Below are 14,448 nucleotides of genomic sequence, written 5' to 3' on the forward strand. Positions count from 1 at the left end.
TGGAGCATGCAGTGAAAATGGAATCTTTGGAAATATTAGCTGCTAAAAATCAGTCTCTACTGAGCATATGCAAATTGCAGTTTCCTCCCTCACTGCACCCTTCCAAAAAAGGGTTATAATTTTGCATGGTTTTCATGACGGTGGCCAAAGATACATCTTTGACACAAAGGCTAACACCTGCCAAATTTCAAGTCCCTTCTCCAAAGCAGAGAGGCAATAGAGCATTTAAAAGAACAGCTCTCAAAAATTAACATGGGGGGCAAAATGAATTTTTCAGTAGTCTTGGTCTTGGAAATGTCTGAACCATTTTGGCTAAAATTTTCCAGAAAAATTCAGCTTGAGTCTGACATCCAAATGGAAAATTTCAACTCTAAGGCTGAAGTTGGACAAAGTTATAAGCAAGTAAAAATAGGGTCTTGTAATCGGAAGTGTGGAGCAGCCTTAACAGGCAGTGATACCAGCCTTGCCTATAATAAATAACCAAAACAAGCCAAATTATAAAGTAAAAGTTATCTCATTTAAGTTTGTGCAGTATTAAATGTACAGAAATAAATATTCATCAATTTTGCATGTTTATTGATTAGTGGGATTTCAGAGATCAGATTTTGGTAAGTAGCTTCTGCTTTGGACTTATCTTTCTTAAAACCTCTTGAACCAGAGGAGTTTTGTCTTTAGAATACTTATTTTGTCAGACATTTTTTAATTGAGACTTACGACCTCTTCAGTAGACTTCAAATATTTTTTCTAATAACCTCTAAGGCCCAGGATGTGAGGTGCTTAAGCACGTGTGTGAATATTTGCAAGCTCGGGGCCAATATAAGCATTGATTGAAACAAGGGGACAGAGTTAAGGTTGTTTTTGGAACCTTAAATGCTAAAAAGTCATGAAGTTTGCAGTTTTTTTTTAAATGAAAATATCAGAAATGGACTATTACAGTAACATTCTTGACTTCAGCTCTGTTCTGAAGATATTTTTTTCTCTTAACTTAATAAGGGTCCAGTCCTCCGGACGTGTCTATGTAATATCCTATTGAAGTCCCTCCCACCTTCTAAACCAGTTACGTTGTCAAAAATAACATCACACTGATCAGAGACCCATTTTATACACCCTGCTCATAGATACATTTCACATAGTAACTCAACAGCCTTCACTTTTAATAGTTTTGAAGTCTGTAGCTTCACTTTTTGTTTTCATTTTCTTGGGTCTCTTTATCTCTTTTAAACAGCTACTCAAAATGGTATATCTGCTTGCACCACCAGTAATTAGTCTGTGAGAAAGCTGGCTTCCTGCCTTGCATGTTATCAAACTTGCAAGTAACTTTCTAAATAAATGTAGACAGTAGCAGTCATTGGCTTTTACTTGTTGAAGGATTGCTGGACTGCTCCCTTACATTGCCCTTCAAAAAAGTCAATTTCTGTACTTACTATTTATAAAAGCAGTTTACAAACAAAGGAATTAGCTAGATGTGTAGGTAGTTAGAACATATATCATCTTCTGTATCTCTTCCCACAACCTCTCAATCCTACCCTTTTTGGGTCATTTCTTGCTGTTTTATATCTAGTTTTAGAAAGAATGGATTGATTTAAATCACTGATTTTGTAAATCAACAAGCAGGAAAACTTGATTTAAGAATAAACTTGAGATCGGGGGCAGATTTTCTGCTGTGTTCACTTCTGCTGAGGGGTGGGTGTGAGAGTTGGTGAGTGAGCTGGCTACAGGGGATAGGTGGACTGGGAGAGAGAAAGAGGTGGATGGGAAGTAGTGAGAAAGAAGGAAACAAAACATTGGGGACACCATGGGGAAAAACTGCACCTTAGTCTGTTATAGGACAAGGTAGAGTGAAGCCAGTGAGGGAAAAGTGCTTTTTTTAAGCAGATGAGAAACATAATGAATTACTTTTTAATTGGAGGGATTAACTACTGCAGCCCATACAAGTTTTTGTGGTACCCTGAATGTATGGCACAGAATCTCACTCACTGTATGTACAACAGTAAACACAATGGTCTTAAATTGCATGATACTTGGTGGTACAGTCATCTTAGGGATTATCTGGAAGACTATTCAGTATGGGCCAAACATTTCAAGTCCCAACTATGGTAACCTTTCCTTTGGCTAAGGAGAGGTGGACACTTGGTTTTGGAAATAGAAAAATGTGGGAATTACGTGCTGAATTTTACATGCTTCATTGAACAATGTAGATGCCCTGTAAACACTCTGGAACGGCATAGTTTATATATCAAAATATGTTAAATAAATGTAAATACTGGGGGTCTCTTTCCCACTGCATCTGAGCTCTCTCCCAGCACTCCTGGTAATCCACATCCATGAGGGGATTAGCTCCGAGTGCTCGGAGCCTGTCTACACTAGGGCTTTAAAGTGTTCAGACTTGCTGCGCTCGGGGGGGTGATTTTTCACTCCCCTGAGCCAGCAAGTTAGAGCACTATAAAATTTAAGTGTAGACAAGCCCTTAGAGAGAATATAAATTGTTTAGTATGTTTAAAACAGTGCCAAACAATAGCTGTGCTAGAAGTTTTACTTTGAGTTCTTAGTGAATTTGATTGTGTGAGAGACATTACTTTCTCAGCCTTTTGTGAATGGAGTTGTTACTTGGAAAAGATGGGAAGCTGTAGGGTGATCAGTCTTGCAGACTGAGAAAAAGTGAACATAAATACCTTAAATTTCAAGTGTGAATAAAACAAGGAACTTTTGTGGAACAGGGTCTTAGTGCACTTTAAAAAAAAAAAAAAGTAAGTGTTGTAGTGTTTGGTGGAGGGTATTTTGTTTCCAGTCTTGTTCTTGTTTTTATTATTCTGTTAACTGATTAACTTATTATGTATGTATTTAAAATAAAATAAAATTTTAAAAAAGGAAAAAGAAAAAGCATGGATTCTGTTAACCCAGCAATGGTGCTAGCACCCAATTAATTATTTGCCTAATGACGAGTTCAGACTCAGACACTGACTTCCTAAACTTGAAAAGCTAAATAGTTGATAGTATAACAGTCTCTCTCTCTCTCTCTCTGCCATTCCCAGGGAGCTTCTGTTCCCCTGTGGCTATAGAAATTTCTGTTCAATGAGATTTGCAGTAAGAAGTTACAAAATGTCTGTTGGCTTCTTCCAGTATATAGAATCATAGAAATGTAGTGCTAGAAGGGACCTCAAGAGGTCATCTGTCTATCCCTGGGGGATGACGTAGTTACGTTTATCTAGACATGGGGCAGGCAAACTTTGGCCTGAGGGCCACATCGGGTTTCAGAAATTGTATGGAGGGTCAGTTAGGGGAGGTTGTGCCTCCCCAAATAGGCAGGCGTGGCCTGCCCCTGCCCCCGCCCCCTATCCCATCCCCTCCTGCTTCTCGCCCCTGACGGCCCCCCGGGACTCCTGCCCCATCCAACTCCCCCTGTTCCCTTATGCCCAGGCCCCTGTCCTATCCACCTCCTCTGCCCCCTATCCCTACCTTCCAGTGTATCTACCTCTCCCAGCAACTTAGTGTCCTCTGCAAACTTGCTGAGGTTGCAAACCATCCCATCATGCAGATCATTAATAAAGATGTTGAACAAAACCAGCCCCAGGACTGACCCCTGGGGCACTCCGCTTGATACTGGCTGCCAACTAAACAACAAGCTGTTGATCACTACCCACTGAGCCTGATGATCTATCCAGCTTTCTGTCCACTTTATAGTCCATTCATCCAATCCATACTTTTTTTTAACTTGCTGACAAGAATACTGTGGTAGACCTTATCAAAAGCTTTGCTAAAGTCACGGTATATCACGTCCACCACGTTCCCCATATCCACAGAGCCAGTTCTCATCATAGAAGGCAATCAAGTGGGCATGACTTGCCCTTGGTGACTCCATATTGACTTTTCCTGATCACCTACCTCTTCTCCAAGTGCTTCAAAATGCATTCCTTGAGGATATGCTCCATGGTTTTTCCAGGGACTGAGGTGAGGCTGACTGGTCTGTAGTTCCCCAGGTTCTCCTTCTTCCCTTTTTTAAAGATGGGTATTACATTTGCCTTTTTCCAGCCTGGGACCTCCCCCGATTGCCACTAGTTTTCTAAGTAATGGCCAATGGCTCTGCAATCACATCAGCCAATTCCCTCAGCACCCTTGGATGCGTTAGTTCCAGACCTATTGACTTGTGCATGTCCAGCTTCTCTACATAGTCCTTAACCTGTTCTTTCACTATTGAGGGCTGCTCACCTCCTCCCCATCCTGTGCTGCCCAGTGCAGCTGTCTGGGAGCTGACATTGTCTGTGAACACCGAGGCAAAAAAAACATTGAGTACTTCAGCTTTTTCCACATCATCTGTCACTAGGTTGCCTCCCCCATTCAGTAAGGGTCCTATACTTTCCTGACCACTTTCTTGTTGCTAACATACTTGTAGAAACCCTTCTTGTTACCCTTCACATCCCTTGCTAGCTACAACTCCAATTGTGCTTTGGCCTTCCTGATTACACCCCTGCATGCTCGAGCAATATTTTTATACTCCTCCCTGGTCATCTGTACAAGTTTCCACTTCTTGTAAGCTTCCTTTTTGTGTTTAAGATCTCTGAAGAATTCACTGTTAAGCCAAGCTGGTCGCCTGCCATATTTGCTATTCTTTCTGCGCATTGGAATGGTTTGTTCCTGCACCCTCAATAAGGCTTCTTTAAAATACAGCCAGCTCTCCTGGACTCCTTCACCCCTCATATTAGCCTCCCAGGGAATCCTGCCCATCAGTTTCCTGAGGGAGTCAAAGTCTGCTTTTCTGAAGACCAGGGTCCGTATTGTGCTGCTCTCCTTTCTTCATTTTCTCAGGATCCTGAACTCGACCATCTCTATACTGCGTGCAGATGTGGTCGCCCCATCTCAAAAAAGATATATTGGAATTGGAAAAGGTTCAGAAAAGGGCAACAAAAATTATTAGGGGTATAGAACGGCTTCCATATGAGGAGAGATTAATAAGACTGGGACTTTTCAGCTTGGAGAAGAGGCGACTAAGGGGGGATATGATAGAGGTCTATAAAATCATGAGTGGTATAGAGAAAGTAAATAAAGAAGTGTTATTTACTCTTTCTCATAATACAAGAACAAGGAGCCACCATAGGAAATTAATAGGTAGCAGGTTTAAAACAAACAGGAAAGTATTTTTTCACGCAGTGCACTGTCAATCTCTGGAACTTCTTGCCAGATGGTGTTGTGAAGGGCAATACTATAATGGGGTTCAAAAGGGAGTTAGATTAATGGAAGATAAGTCCATCAATGGGTATTAGTGTGGATGGGCAGGAATGGTGTCCCTAACCTCTGTTTGCCAGAAACTGGGATTGGGTGACAGGGCATGGATCACTTGATGATAATCTGTTCGTTCCCCTCGGAGTTACCTGCCATTGGCCACTGTCAGAGAACAGGATACTGGGCTTGATGGACCTTTGGTCTGACCAGTATGGCTGTTCTTATGTAATATGGACTCCAAGATGAAATGTTCTAACCTGTTAATATAAAAAGGATATATGTACCCAATTTTGCATGATTTATTCGTGCAATAAATGTCATATCTTTTGGATATGGAGTCTGGAATTTTACTGTCTATTTCCTGGACCTTGATACTCCATGTTTGCCTAGAAGTATAGTCAGTCCATTTTTCTGTCATGACAGATTAGAAAGATGCATCAAAATCATTACTCTCAGATTCTTTTAACCAGTTAATAAGTGTGGAAAATTATGGAGGAGGCGAAAGGGTACTTCGAACCTGGAAACCTCTGTTAGTCTTATTTATATTCTGGTAGAACCCGCAGTCTCCAATCCTGCAGTTCACTGTATGCAAGGTCTGCAGTGTATTTGAATGGATCTCAGTTGACGTTGTCAGGGCTGATTCCCCACTCTGGCACTTTGAGTGCAGAAGGTGGGGGCCTACAGGGATTCTAAAAACTTAATATTGGCCACTCTAGGCTAGTATTAAACTCCCAAGGTCACAACTTCTCTCTGACCTTGGATGGGTATATGCTGCCACTGCCCAAGTGCAAAAAAACCCTTTGGACCCAGGAAGGTGCACTTGGGAATTCTTCCCTGTGGGGTACCCTCAAGCGCTTTCATGCCTCCTCTGGGGAAGAGCTGAGAAAGAAAAACAAAAGAAATCAGCTGTTGCACCGGCTAATTAAGCAACATATGCACAAACCTCTTAGGACACCAAAAACCAAATCCTGTTCTTAAAAAAAAAAAGGTAAATTTTATTAAGAACAAAAAGAGAGAAAATTTAAAAAGCCAATAAGGAAAATAAAAGATGAAACCTAATCGCATCTTCCTAGACATTCCATGATCTACTTACATATCTGGGGGTTTCAAATAAATAGTCTCTAGGTATGATCTAATGGTTTTTCATACCTGGCTTAAAGCTTCCTACAGCATAGTTCAGCCCTGTTCCTGCTCTGTGTCTCTTCTCTCTGGAGAACAACAGACAGACAAAAGGGAAGTCTTGTTTCAATTTTTAAAAGTTCTAACCTTCCCATTGGCTCTTTTGGCCAGGTGCCCACTCACTTCCTTTCACCTATACATGCAGTCAGACTTTTTAACCCTTTACAGGTAAAGCAAGTAGAGAACAGCTACCAAGAGGGATTTTGTAGCTAACTGGCTGGCTGCCCATAAAAGGGAGCTATCCCCACCCCCTTCATTTATCACAGAAGTAGACTAAATTATTGTAGACATAAATGTAGTTCTGTTTAGGCCTTATAGGGGGATCAAAGATGGTAACACAATCATCTTGTTTGGATGAATCATAGACTATCAGGATTGGAAGGGACCTCAGGAGGTCATCTAGTCCAACCCCCTGCTCAAAGCAGGACCAATCCCCAGACAGATTTTTGCCCCAGATTCCTAAGTGGCTCCCTCAAGGATTGAACTCACAACCCTGGGTTTAGCAGGCCAATGCGCAAACCACTGAGCCATCCCTCCCCCCAAATGGCTTTCTTCCTCTTCTTTCCAGTGTCTTTTAAAAAAAACCACAAATGATCTTGTAAGTAGTTTAAGAAAACATATTTTTCTACAACATTATGAAAGGAGGGTTTGAATTAATAAACATTTACCCAATATACCTTTTCAATTCCTTTGTTTAAGGCTGTATGTCTCTCCAAGAAAATCTACTGCAGATCAGAAAACAGAGTCTCCTTTAAAATGGTGTCGACAGGTGTTGGATAACCCAAGTGCTGAGACCGAAGTAGCCTGCCGAACCCTTATAAATAGACTTGACCAAGGTATGTACACTAAATATATCTTGAATACTTAGATATATCTTGCATTATTAATGAAGTAATAGTTGAACTAGAAATAAAATATAGTGTATTACAGACTTAATAGTAAATAGAGCACCTCAATCTATCTATTCAGGAGTGCTTCTAAAGTACGCTTGTCATTATATAAAACGTCTGTGCTTTCTTAAGAAAGATACCTGTAAACCAAATAATGGAATCAGAAGTGAGATATGTCTTTGCAAATTGGATATAGATTAAAAGCAATAGATCAAGCAAATTTAGCTTTGACTCTGAGAATTAGAACTTTCTGCATTCATTTTGGTAAGCTAAAATGGGTTAACACTAATACAGGCACTTCTGACCTAGTGCAAAAGAGATAATCTTGCTGATTTCTATCTATACCTGACTTTTTACTCAAATTTCACATTAGATGTATAAATCTGAGAATGACTTATTGTTTTCAGACTGTCGTATTTACAAAAGATTTAATTTGATCCTTTTTTTTTCATTGAAGACAAAACTTTAAACATTGGTATTAAAAATATGCAATCAGAGTAAAGCATGTGTGGAAAACAAAACTCTTCTGTAGTTTCTCTCCCTGCAAAAAAAGTTGAGTAATTTTGTTAACCTTCCTCTTCCTGTAGTGATTCTCCCATGCATTATTTCTAGTGATGGTTAAACATGGTTAGTGCTAAAAACTTAGTCATGCTGCATGAAAACTTTTGATCTTCTATCTTTGGTGGTGTGTCTAGGAAAAATTCAAATTTTTGATATTACCCTAATATATTCCATGGTGACCATTTCACCTTCAGTAAAAACCTTTGCTGCACTACTTCTATGCTTTAACTGGCAGTTTATAGTTATTTGGCTCAGGAAGGAACTGAAGCACAAAATGTTATGGAACATTCTCTTTCAGTGGTCACATATTTCCTTCTGAGCCAGTATCTCAGAGTTTGTTCTTTTTAATGCAGTTTGGGAAGGAACTGACCATTCAGTGTTGTGAACATCCTTTTTTTAAAAGAGTTTTGAAATAATAGATGTACAGTTGACTTCACTGTAACATTGATAACTTTATACTTGTGTATTTCCTAGGGATGTACAATATTAAATGGTTAACTGGTTAGTATTTGGTCTTATCGTTAACCCTGCCTAACCGTTAACCCCCCTACGTGCAGGTCTCGAACCAGTTCTCAAGCCCTGGGCCGCGCTGGCCAGCTGGCCTCAGCCTCCCCAGGTCGCGCTGTGGGCTTTGCAGGGGGAGTGCGTTTAGGCCAGAGGGGCAGGCAGGGGCTGCAGGTTCCGTCGGGGTGTAAATTAGTCCCGGGCCTCCCCCTGTGCCACTGGAAGGGGTTTGGCTGAGAAGGCAGATGGCATGCTGGTCAGGGAAGGGAAGCCGCTGCTGGGATGCCATGGAGCATCTGTGGAGGCCGCATCAGGACAAACTAGGTACCTGGGAACCCTCTCCCTTTAATTGGTTAACTGGTTAAACTATATAATTTTAATAGTTTAAACGGTTATCTTTTTAAACGATATTTACATCCCTAGTATTTCCACATTATGCCAGTTAATATTGAAGTTTTGGGTACAAGTGAATATGCTGGTAGAGCCCTCATCCATCATTCCCCTGACCTCTTTTCTCCACAATCCTGGAACCACAAAGTAATGTTGATAATCTAGAGTTAACTGAGTCACTTTTATATTCGTTCTAATCCTCACTGTCATGTGTGATCTGTTTTTCCACTCTCCTCCCATAATTGCTACTATGATTGCTGCACTCAAAAAGATTGTGAGCTCCCGCTGCAGCATCTTTCAGTGACTAGTTGTTAGGGGACAGGAAAGTGTGATTCATGTTGCATCATCTCTGATGTCTGGCCTGACTAATGATTAAGGCTACGATTTCATTGCGGAAGTCACCAGCTCAGCGGTGGGGAGCTGCAGGGCCCCTGTGGGCCTCTGGAGGCCCTTGCAGCTCCCAGTCACCCTGGGGAACCTCCGAGCTGCTCCCTTTCAGGCAGTGTGGGGATCCACAGAGCCCCATTTTGTCTTGGACGTTTTTAGTAAAAGTCACGGACAGGTCACGATGTCTGTGAATTTTTCTTTTTTGCCCGTGACTTGTCCGTGACTTTTACTAAAAATGTCCAGGACAGAATCTTAGCCTTATTCATAATACATCCCTCCTAAACCCAAGTCCTGTGCTTGGCAGAACATGGTACTGGGAGAGCAATGTCTGGGAAAACTGACATATGAAAGTCAGTTGAGAGTCCTAGCTACTGGGGAAATAATTTTCATATACATCTGGCATTACTGTCTGCTTAAGCACTTTCTTCTGTGTGAAAATTTTAACATTTGCCTTGATTCAGCCAAGAAATCCTACTTCAGCCATGTGGGCCTAGGTCCTTGATAGGAGGGTGTATTTTTAATGTAGTTATGTGCTGACAGTATGTTCAGCAAGGCACATTATCAGATTTGTTTTGAGTCAGGCCTTAAGATAGGATGGTGTATGATAGCTGAATGTAGGTTGTAGAGCCAGGTTTGGTTAAAAACTCAGTCTGTTTTGGTGAACTTTCTGTAACCTAGAGGATGGATGAAGATGTCTTTATTCTATTAACCATTCACTTTCTCTTTCATATTTCCATTAAAGTACTCTCTTGAGCTGAGCTCTTTTCTGATCAGGCTTTGTACCTCCCCCATTTCATTTTAACTAGAGCATCATCTGTCTGTCTTTAATCTGCAGTATTTTGTTTATTGTTTCTGGGGTGTGGGTTTTGCACATCAGATATTTTAAACATCTTTGTTTGAAGTTTTGAGCCAAAGTTATATCAAAGTAGCTTAATACTTTGATATTAATATCAAGAATACAAATCCAAAGAAATGTGCACATCTGAATGTAAAGACTAATGATGTTTTTTCAGTATCAGTTAAATTCTGCATCACATTTTCATTGATCTGCTTCAAAATTTTAAAGTCCTTTTTGAAGACCAAGGCTGAGATCACCCTCCTGCCCCGTCCCCCTCCCCCCCCCAAAAAAAAAAGAAAAAGAAAAAGGCCATTCATCTTTGAAAAATCTCAGTCTTGGTGAAGAAGCTGCACTTGGGATACTAAACAGGTGATTATACAAGGTAAGGGGTTGGGGAGAAGGGCGTGGCCGAGTAGAGGAAGAAATATCGTGTGGCTTTTCACTTATTGTGATGGATGATTCTAAATGCTGATGATAATGCTTGGTCCTGTTTGATTTACTGCCTTTTTCTCCCCAACCTCATTCATTTTCAAAGCTAATTTGGTAATATATATGGCTTTCTTGTATTTTCCTTCTAGCTGGTAGGTGGAAAAACCTGTATTGCAGTCCATTGGCATCACCAAGTGCACATAACTTGAATACAGAGACAAGCTCCTGTAGCAATGCACTAAACTCTCCAGGGCACCTCAAATCAACTAACAAACCACTACTAACATGTGGCAGCTCAGGTATGGCATATCAAGAATGCAGAGTGAAACTTTTAAAACTATGCAAGAAGAATTGTTGTTGGCTTTTTTTTGGCGGGGGGGGGGAATCTTGGGATGTGAGGAAAAGGAGAATCCAATGGATATAACTTAAATTGGTTTATATTGCTAGCCTCAGCTATGCATGAAGCCATTGGGAATCTTTTGAAGTGGTAACTTCACCATGGAAGGAGCCTCCTTGCATCCTGAATGTCTTGTGATAATCTCTCTCTATATATCTATCTATATCTATATATATTTAAATTGAATATATATATTTAGAACTAATTAATTTGTACTAACTTTAGGCATTACAAAAATATGAAACAGCTGTTTAGGTTCAAACAAAACAAAGAAGCATTGCTCCTTAAATAGCCCAGTATAAAACAATAAAGAGTTAACCATAAAAAAAACCAAAAAAAACCCTTGAATTCAGATGGTTACTTGGTGATATTGGGTAAAAATTTCAAAAGCTCCTAAGGGACTTAGGGGCTGAAGTCTTACTGAAAGTTAATGGGACATAAGTTCATAAGTGACTTAGGTGCTTTTGAAAATTATACTAATTGTCTCTAAACACCGAACTCTTTGCAGTTCCCCCTTTTAGAGAGATGGTGAAATAATTGAGTAGCTAAATAAAGATTGGAATAGTAAAATCTGATGGAAAGCTTTTGCTTGTTTTGTTGGAATAAAATTTGTATTACTTTTAAATTAGAAGATGGCCAAGACCTCCAACAGGAATAATTTATATACGTCTCATATTTTCATCAGAGGATCTGTCCTCATTGGAATTTGGGACCAAAACTTCTAATTTGTGTCAAATGATGATTAAACTACTAGTTTTTCTCCTGAACACTTTAGATCAGAGTCTGCCCTTTGGATGCACATGGTCTGCTCTCAATGAAATTTGTACATGGACTCTTTCGGGGATAGCATTTAACCCTCCTAAATGCAGCCCATGGTTAGTTTGCTGTTAGAGCAATGCTCTGCCTTTGGTTTCCTATCAAAAGAATTTCTCTTGTTTCATTTTTGTGTAGACCTGATTTGCATGTTCAAAAAAAAAATGCATGTTTAACACAGTCTGTCTTGAAACTCAAAGTCACATTAATATTTTAAAAACCTCACATGCAGATATCTTGACAGATGCAGGTATGCTTTTGAGATGTTACTTTTTCCCCCCCTTGATTTTTTAGATTTAATAGAACACTGTTTCTGGAAGTACTGAATTATTTGGACACTCTTCTTTCTTTTTACTATTTAAGTTCTGTAGGTTGATTTTTATAGGAAAGGATCTCTTTTATAGTTGCAGTGTATTTTGAGGAGCTGAATTAGTTATTAATTTGTTTAATATGAGGTTACTCAAAAGGACTGTTCAGATCAGGAATCCAGTTCTATTAGTGACTGTGGGCAAGTCTACGCTTAAAACGCTGCATCAGTCCAGCTGCACCACTGTAGCGCTTTAATGAAGACGCTCTAAACGACAGGGGGAGAGCTCTCCTGTCGGTGTAGTTAATCCACCTCCTTGAGAGGTGTTAGCTATGTCAGCAGGAGAAGCTCTCCCGCTGACATAATGCTGTGGTTACAGGGTTAGGTTGGTATAACTATGTCGCTCGGGGGTGTGGATCTGCAATGGGTTTGACTTTGAGAATCCAAGACTTTTTCCTGGTCCAATGGAAAGTTCCTTGAATATAAATCTTGAACTACCAAGCAAATTTCTTAAACATCAGAAAAATAGATCTTTTTTTGCCTTTTGGTGAGGGGTGGGGGTTGGAAACATTTATGCAATAGTATTTTGGAGCAACTCCCATTGGCTGACAGATGACAGAAGAGCTTCACCAGATGCCCAGAATGGTCAGCAGGACTTAAGGCAATTGCCAAGTGAGTGAGTGATTTTTGTTGTTGTTGCACAGTGCTACTATCTCTTGCCAGATGGTTGAAGGAAGGATGTTTGTGAGGACTTGAGGACAGGGCAGCAGAGTGTACTTCAGGGTGCCAGTTACAAGTGTCAGAGCTGCCTTTAGCTAGGTGTTGACAAGGTCTGTGCGAGAGCGTCTTCCCCAAACGGGTGCGTGGTACTCAACTATGGAGTTAAACGAAAGCCAGTGTTGCAGTTTGTAGCATTCGAGAGTCACAACCCCAACTAGAACCTGCTAGCTTTTGTATATTAATGTGACTTTTCATTTTATTGCTCCCCTGCTTCAGATATTGTTGATAGATAAGGCTGTGATTGATAGCAGATATTAGGATTGTGAGCAATTGACTTGCCCCAAAAGTTTACATTTAGCATTCTCTTAGCTTCAGAATTGTTAAGATGAAAAGTTGAAACACCGTATTTGATGGATTGGGTATGAGCCACCAGTACCAAAAATAGTTTTCCAGTCTCTTCAGATCATTAAGGGTGTCTTCCGCTTTCTTGAGTGTTGTGGCCTGTGTCGTTAGTGCCAAGCATAAACATAAATGATGCAGCATGTCGTTTTGAACATATCACTTAAAATACAAGTTAAAAAGGGGCAGTGCTAGTACTGATCCCTGTGGGAAGCCATTGTTCAAACTCCACTTTTGGCTACCCTGACTTCCAAGATGGACACAGAATGTTCTGTCCGAGAACATTGACTTAATGAATCAAAATGTCTGGTTGTGTTGAAGCAGGTTGGAAAGCTTCACCAGTAAACCCTTATGCCATGATGATATCATAGGCCAATGAGAAGTCGATAAAAGCTGCAGTCATTTCCGCTGGCAGCTGGCCTCAGTGTGTGCAGCTAGTGCAAAAGCTTGGTCACAGCAGCTTTGCCCTGTTCGTTGTGGTCTCCAGGATGGGGGTCAGCCTTGCCAAAGGAGAGCGATAGGGAGATAGCTTTCTAGGTTTTAAAATAGTGATGGCCATGGATTGTCTCCAAGCTGTTGGAAGTTTGCTGGTCATGATGACTTTTGTGAATATTGTAGGCTTCCAGTTGCGCCCTCTTGATCTAAGATATTTAAGAAAGTCTGGAAGGATGCCATCAACGTCAGCTGCTTTTTCTGTTTGAGGGAGGAAGGGTTGGCAGAAACTTGACAAAGGTGCACTTCATGCACAAGATTCCTTGAGCTGTTATTTCATCTTTTTGTTCACTGGCTTACAATTGTCTTTGAGTTTTTTGGTAGAAGATTGGCAATGCTGTTAGCAGTAATTTGCATCACTTGTGTGTGTGATGGTGCCATCCCACCTAAGTACCACAAAAGGGCCCATGCTTTACAACTTGATTACTTGAAGTCTATGGCCTCCCCCGTCTCTGCCCATTATTGTAGTCTTGTAGATGCCAATGATTCCAGGAGAGCGGTGGCTGATTCTGTCAGGATGAATTCCTGGTATACTGCATATTGAAGTATTTTGTTGCCATTCTGGAGAAAATTCTTTTGTATTTCTTCACCACGACCACCACCTTCTTTATTATTTGTATTATCCTAGCACCTATGAGTCTCTTCATCCCCTATCCCTTCTATCAGGACACTTTCAAAGGAAAGAATTCAAGAATGGGATAGAAACAAACTTTGTAAATGGCTTGTAGTAAACGAAAATCTTTCTACAGTTGCTCATCACTTCACTCCACACAAAAATTATTTGCTATCTGAGGCCTGGTCTACACTACAGAGTTAGGTCAATGTAAGGCAGCTTCTTTGAGTGATTGCTCATGTGCATTCCACAATAGGCGTGCATGCTCGCCACGTGCAACGGTGCAGGAAATTTTTCTCCTAGCAGTACCCC

General features: G+C 40.6%; 1 protein-coding gene across 1 annotated transcript in view; it reads left to right on the forward strand.

The window, feature by feature from the left end:
• Positions 1-14,448, forward strand: part of LOC120372006 (SLAIN motif-containing protein-like) — a 73,616-nt gene that overhangs the window by 18,288 nt on the left and 40,880 nt on the right. The window contains 2 exon segments of the mRNA XM_039488640.1: positions 7,096-7,232; positions 10,545-10,694. Coding sequence (XP_039344574.1) covers positions 7,096-7,232; positions 10,545-10,694 — 287 coding nt within the window.

Source organism: Mauremys reevesii, linkage group 9, assembly GCF_016161935.1.
Source record: "Mauremys reevesii isolate NIE-2019 linkage group 9, ASM1616193v1, whole genome shotgun sequence".
In the NCBI taxonomy this organism is placed as follows: Eukaryota; Metazoa; Chordata; order Testudines; family Geoemydidae; genus Mauremys; species Mauremys reevesii.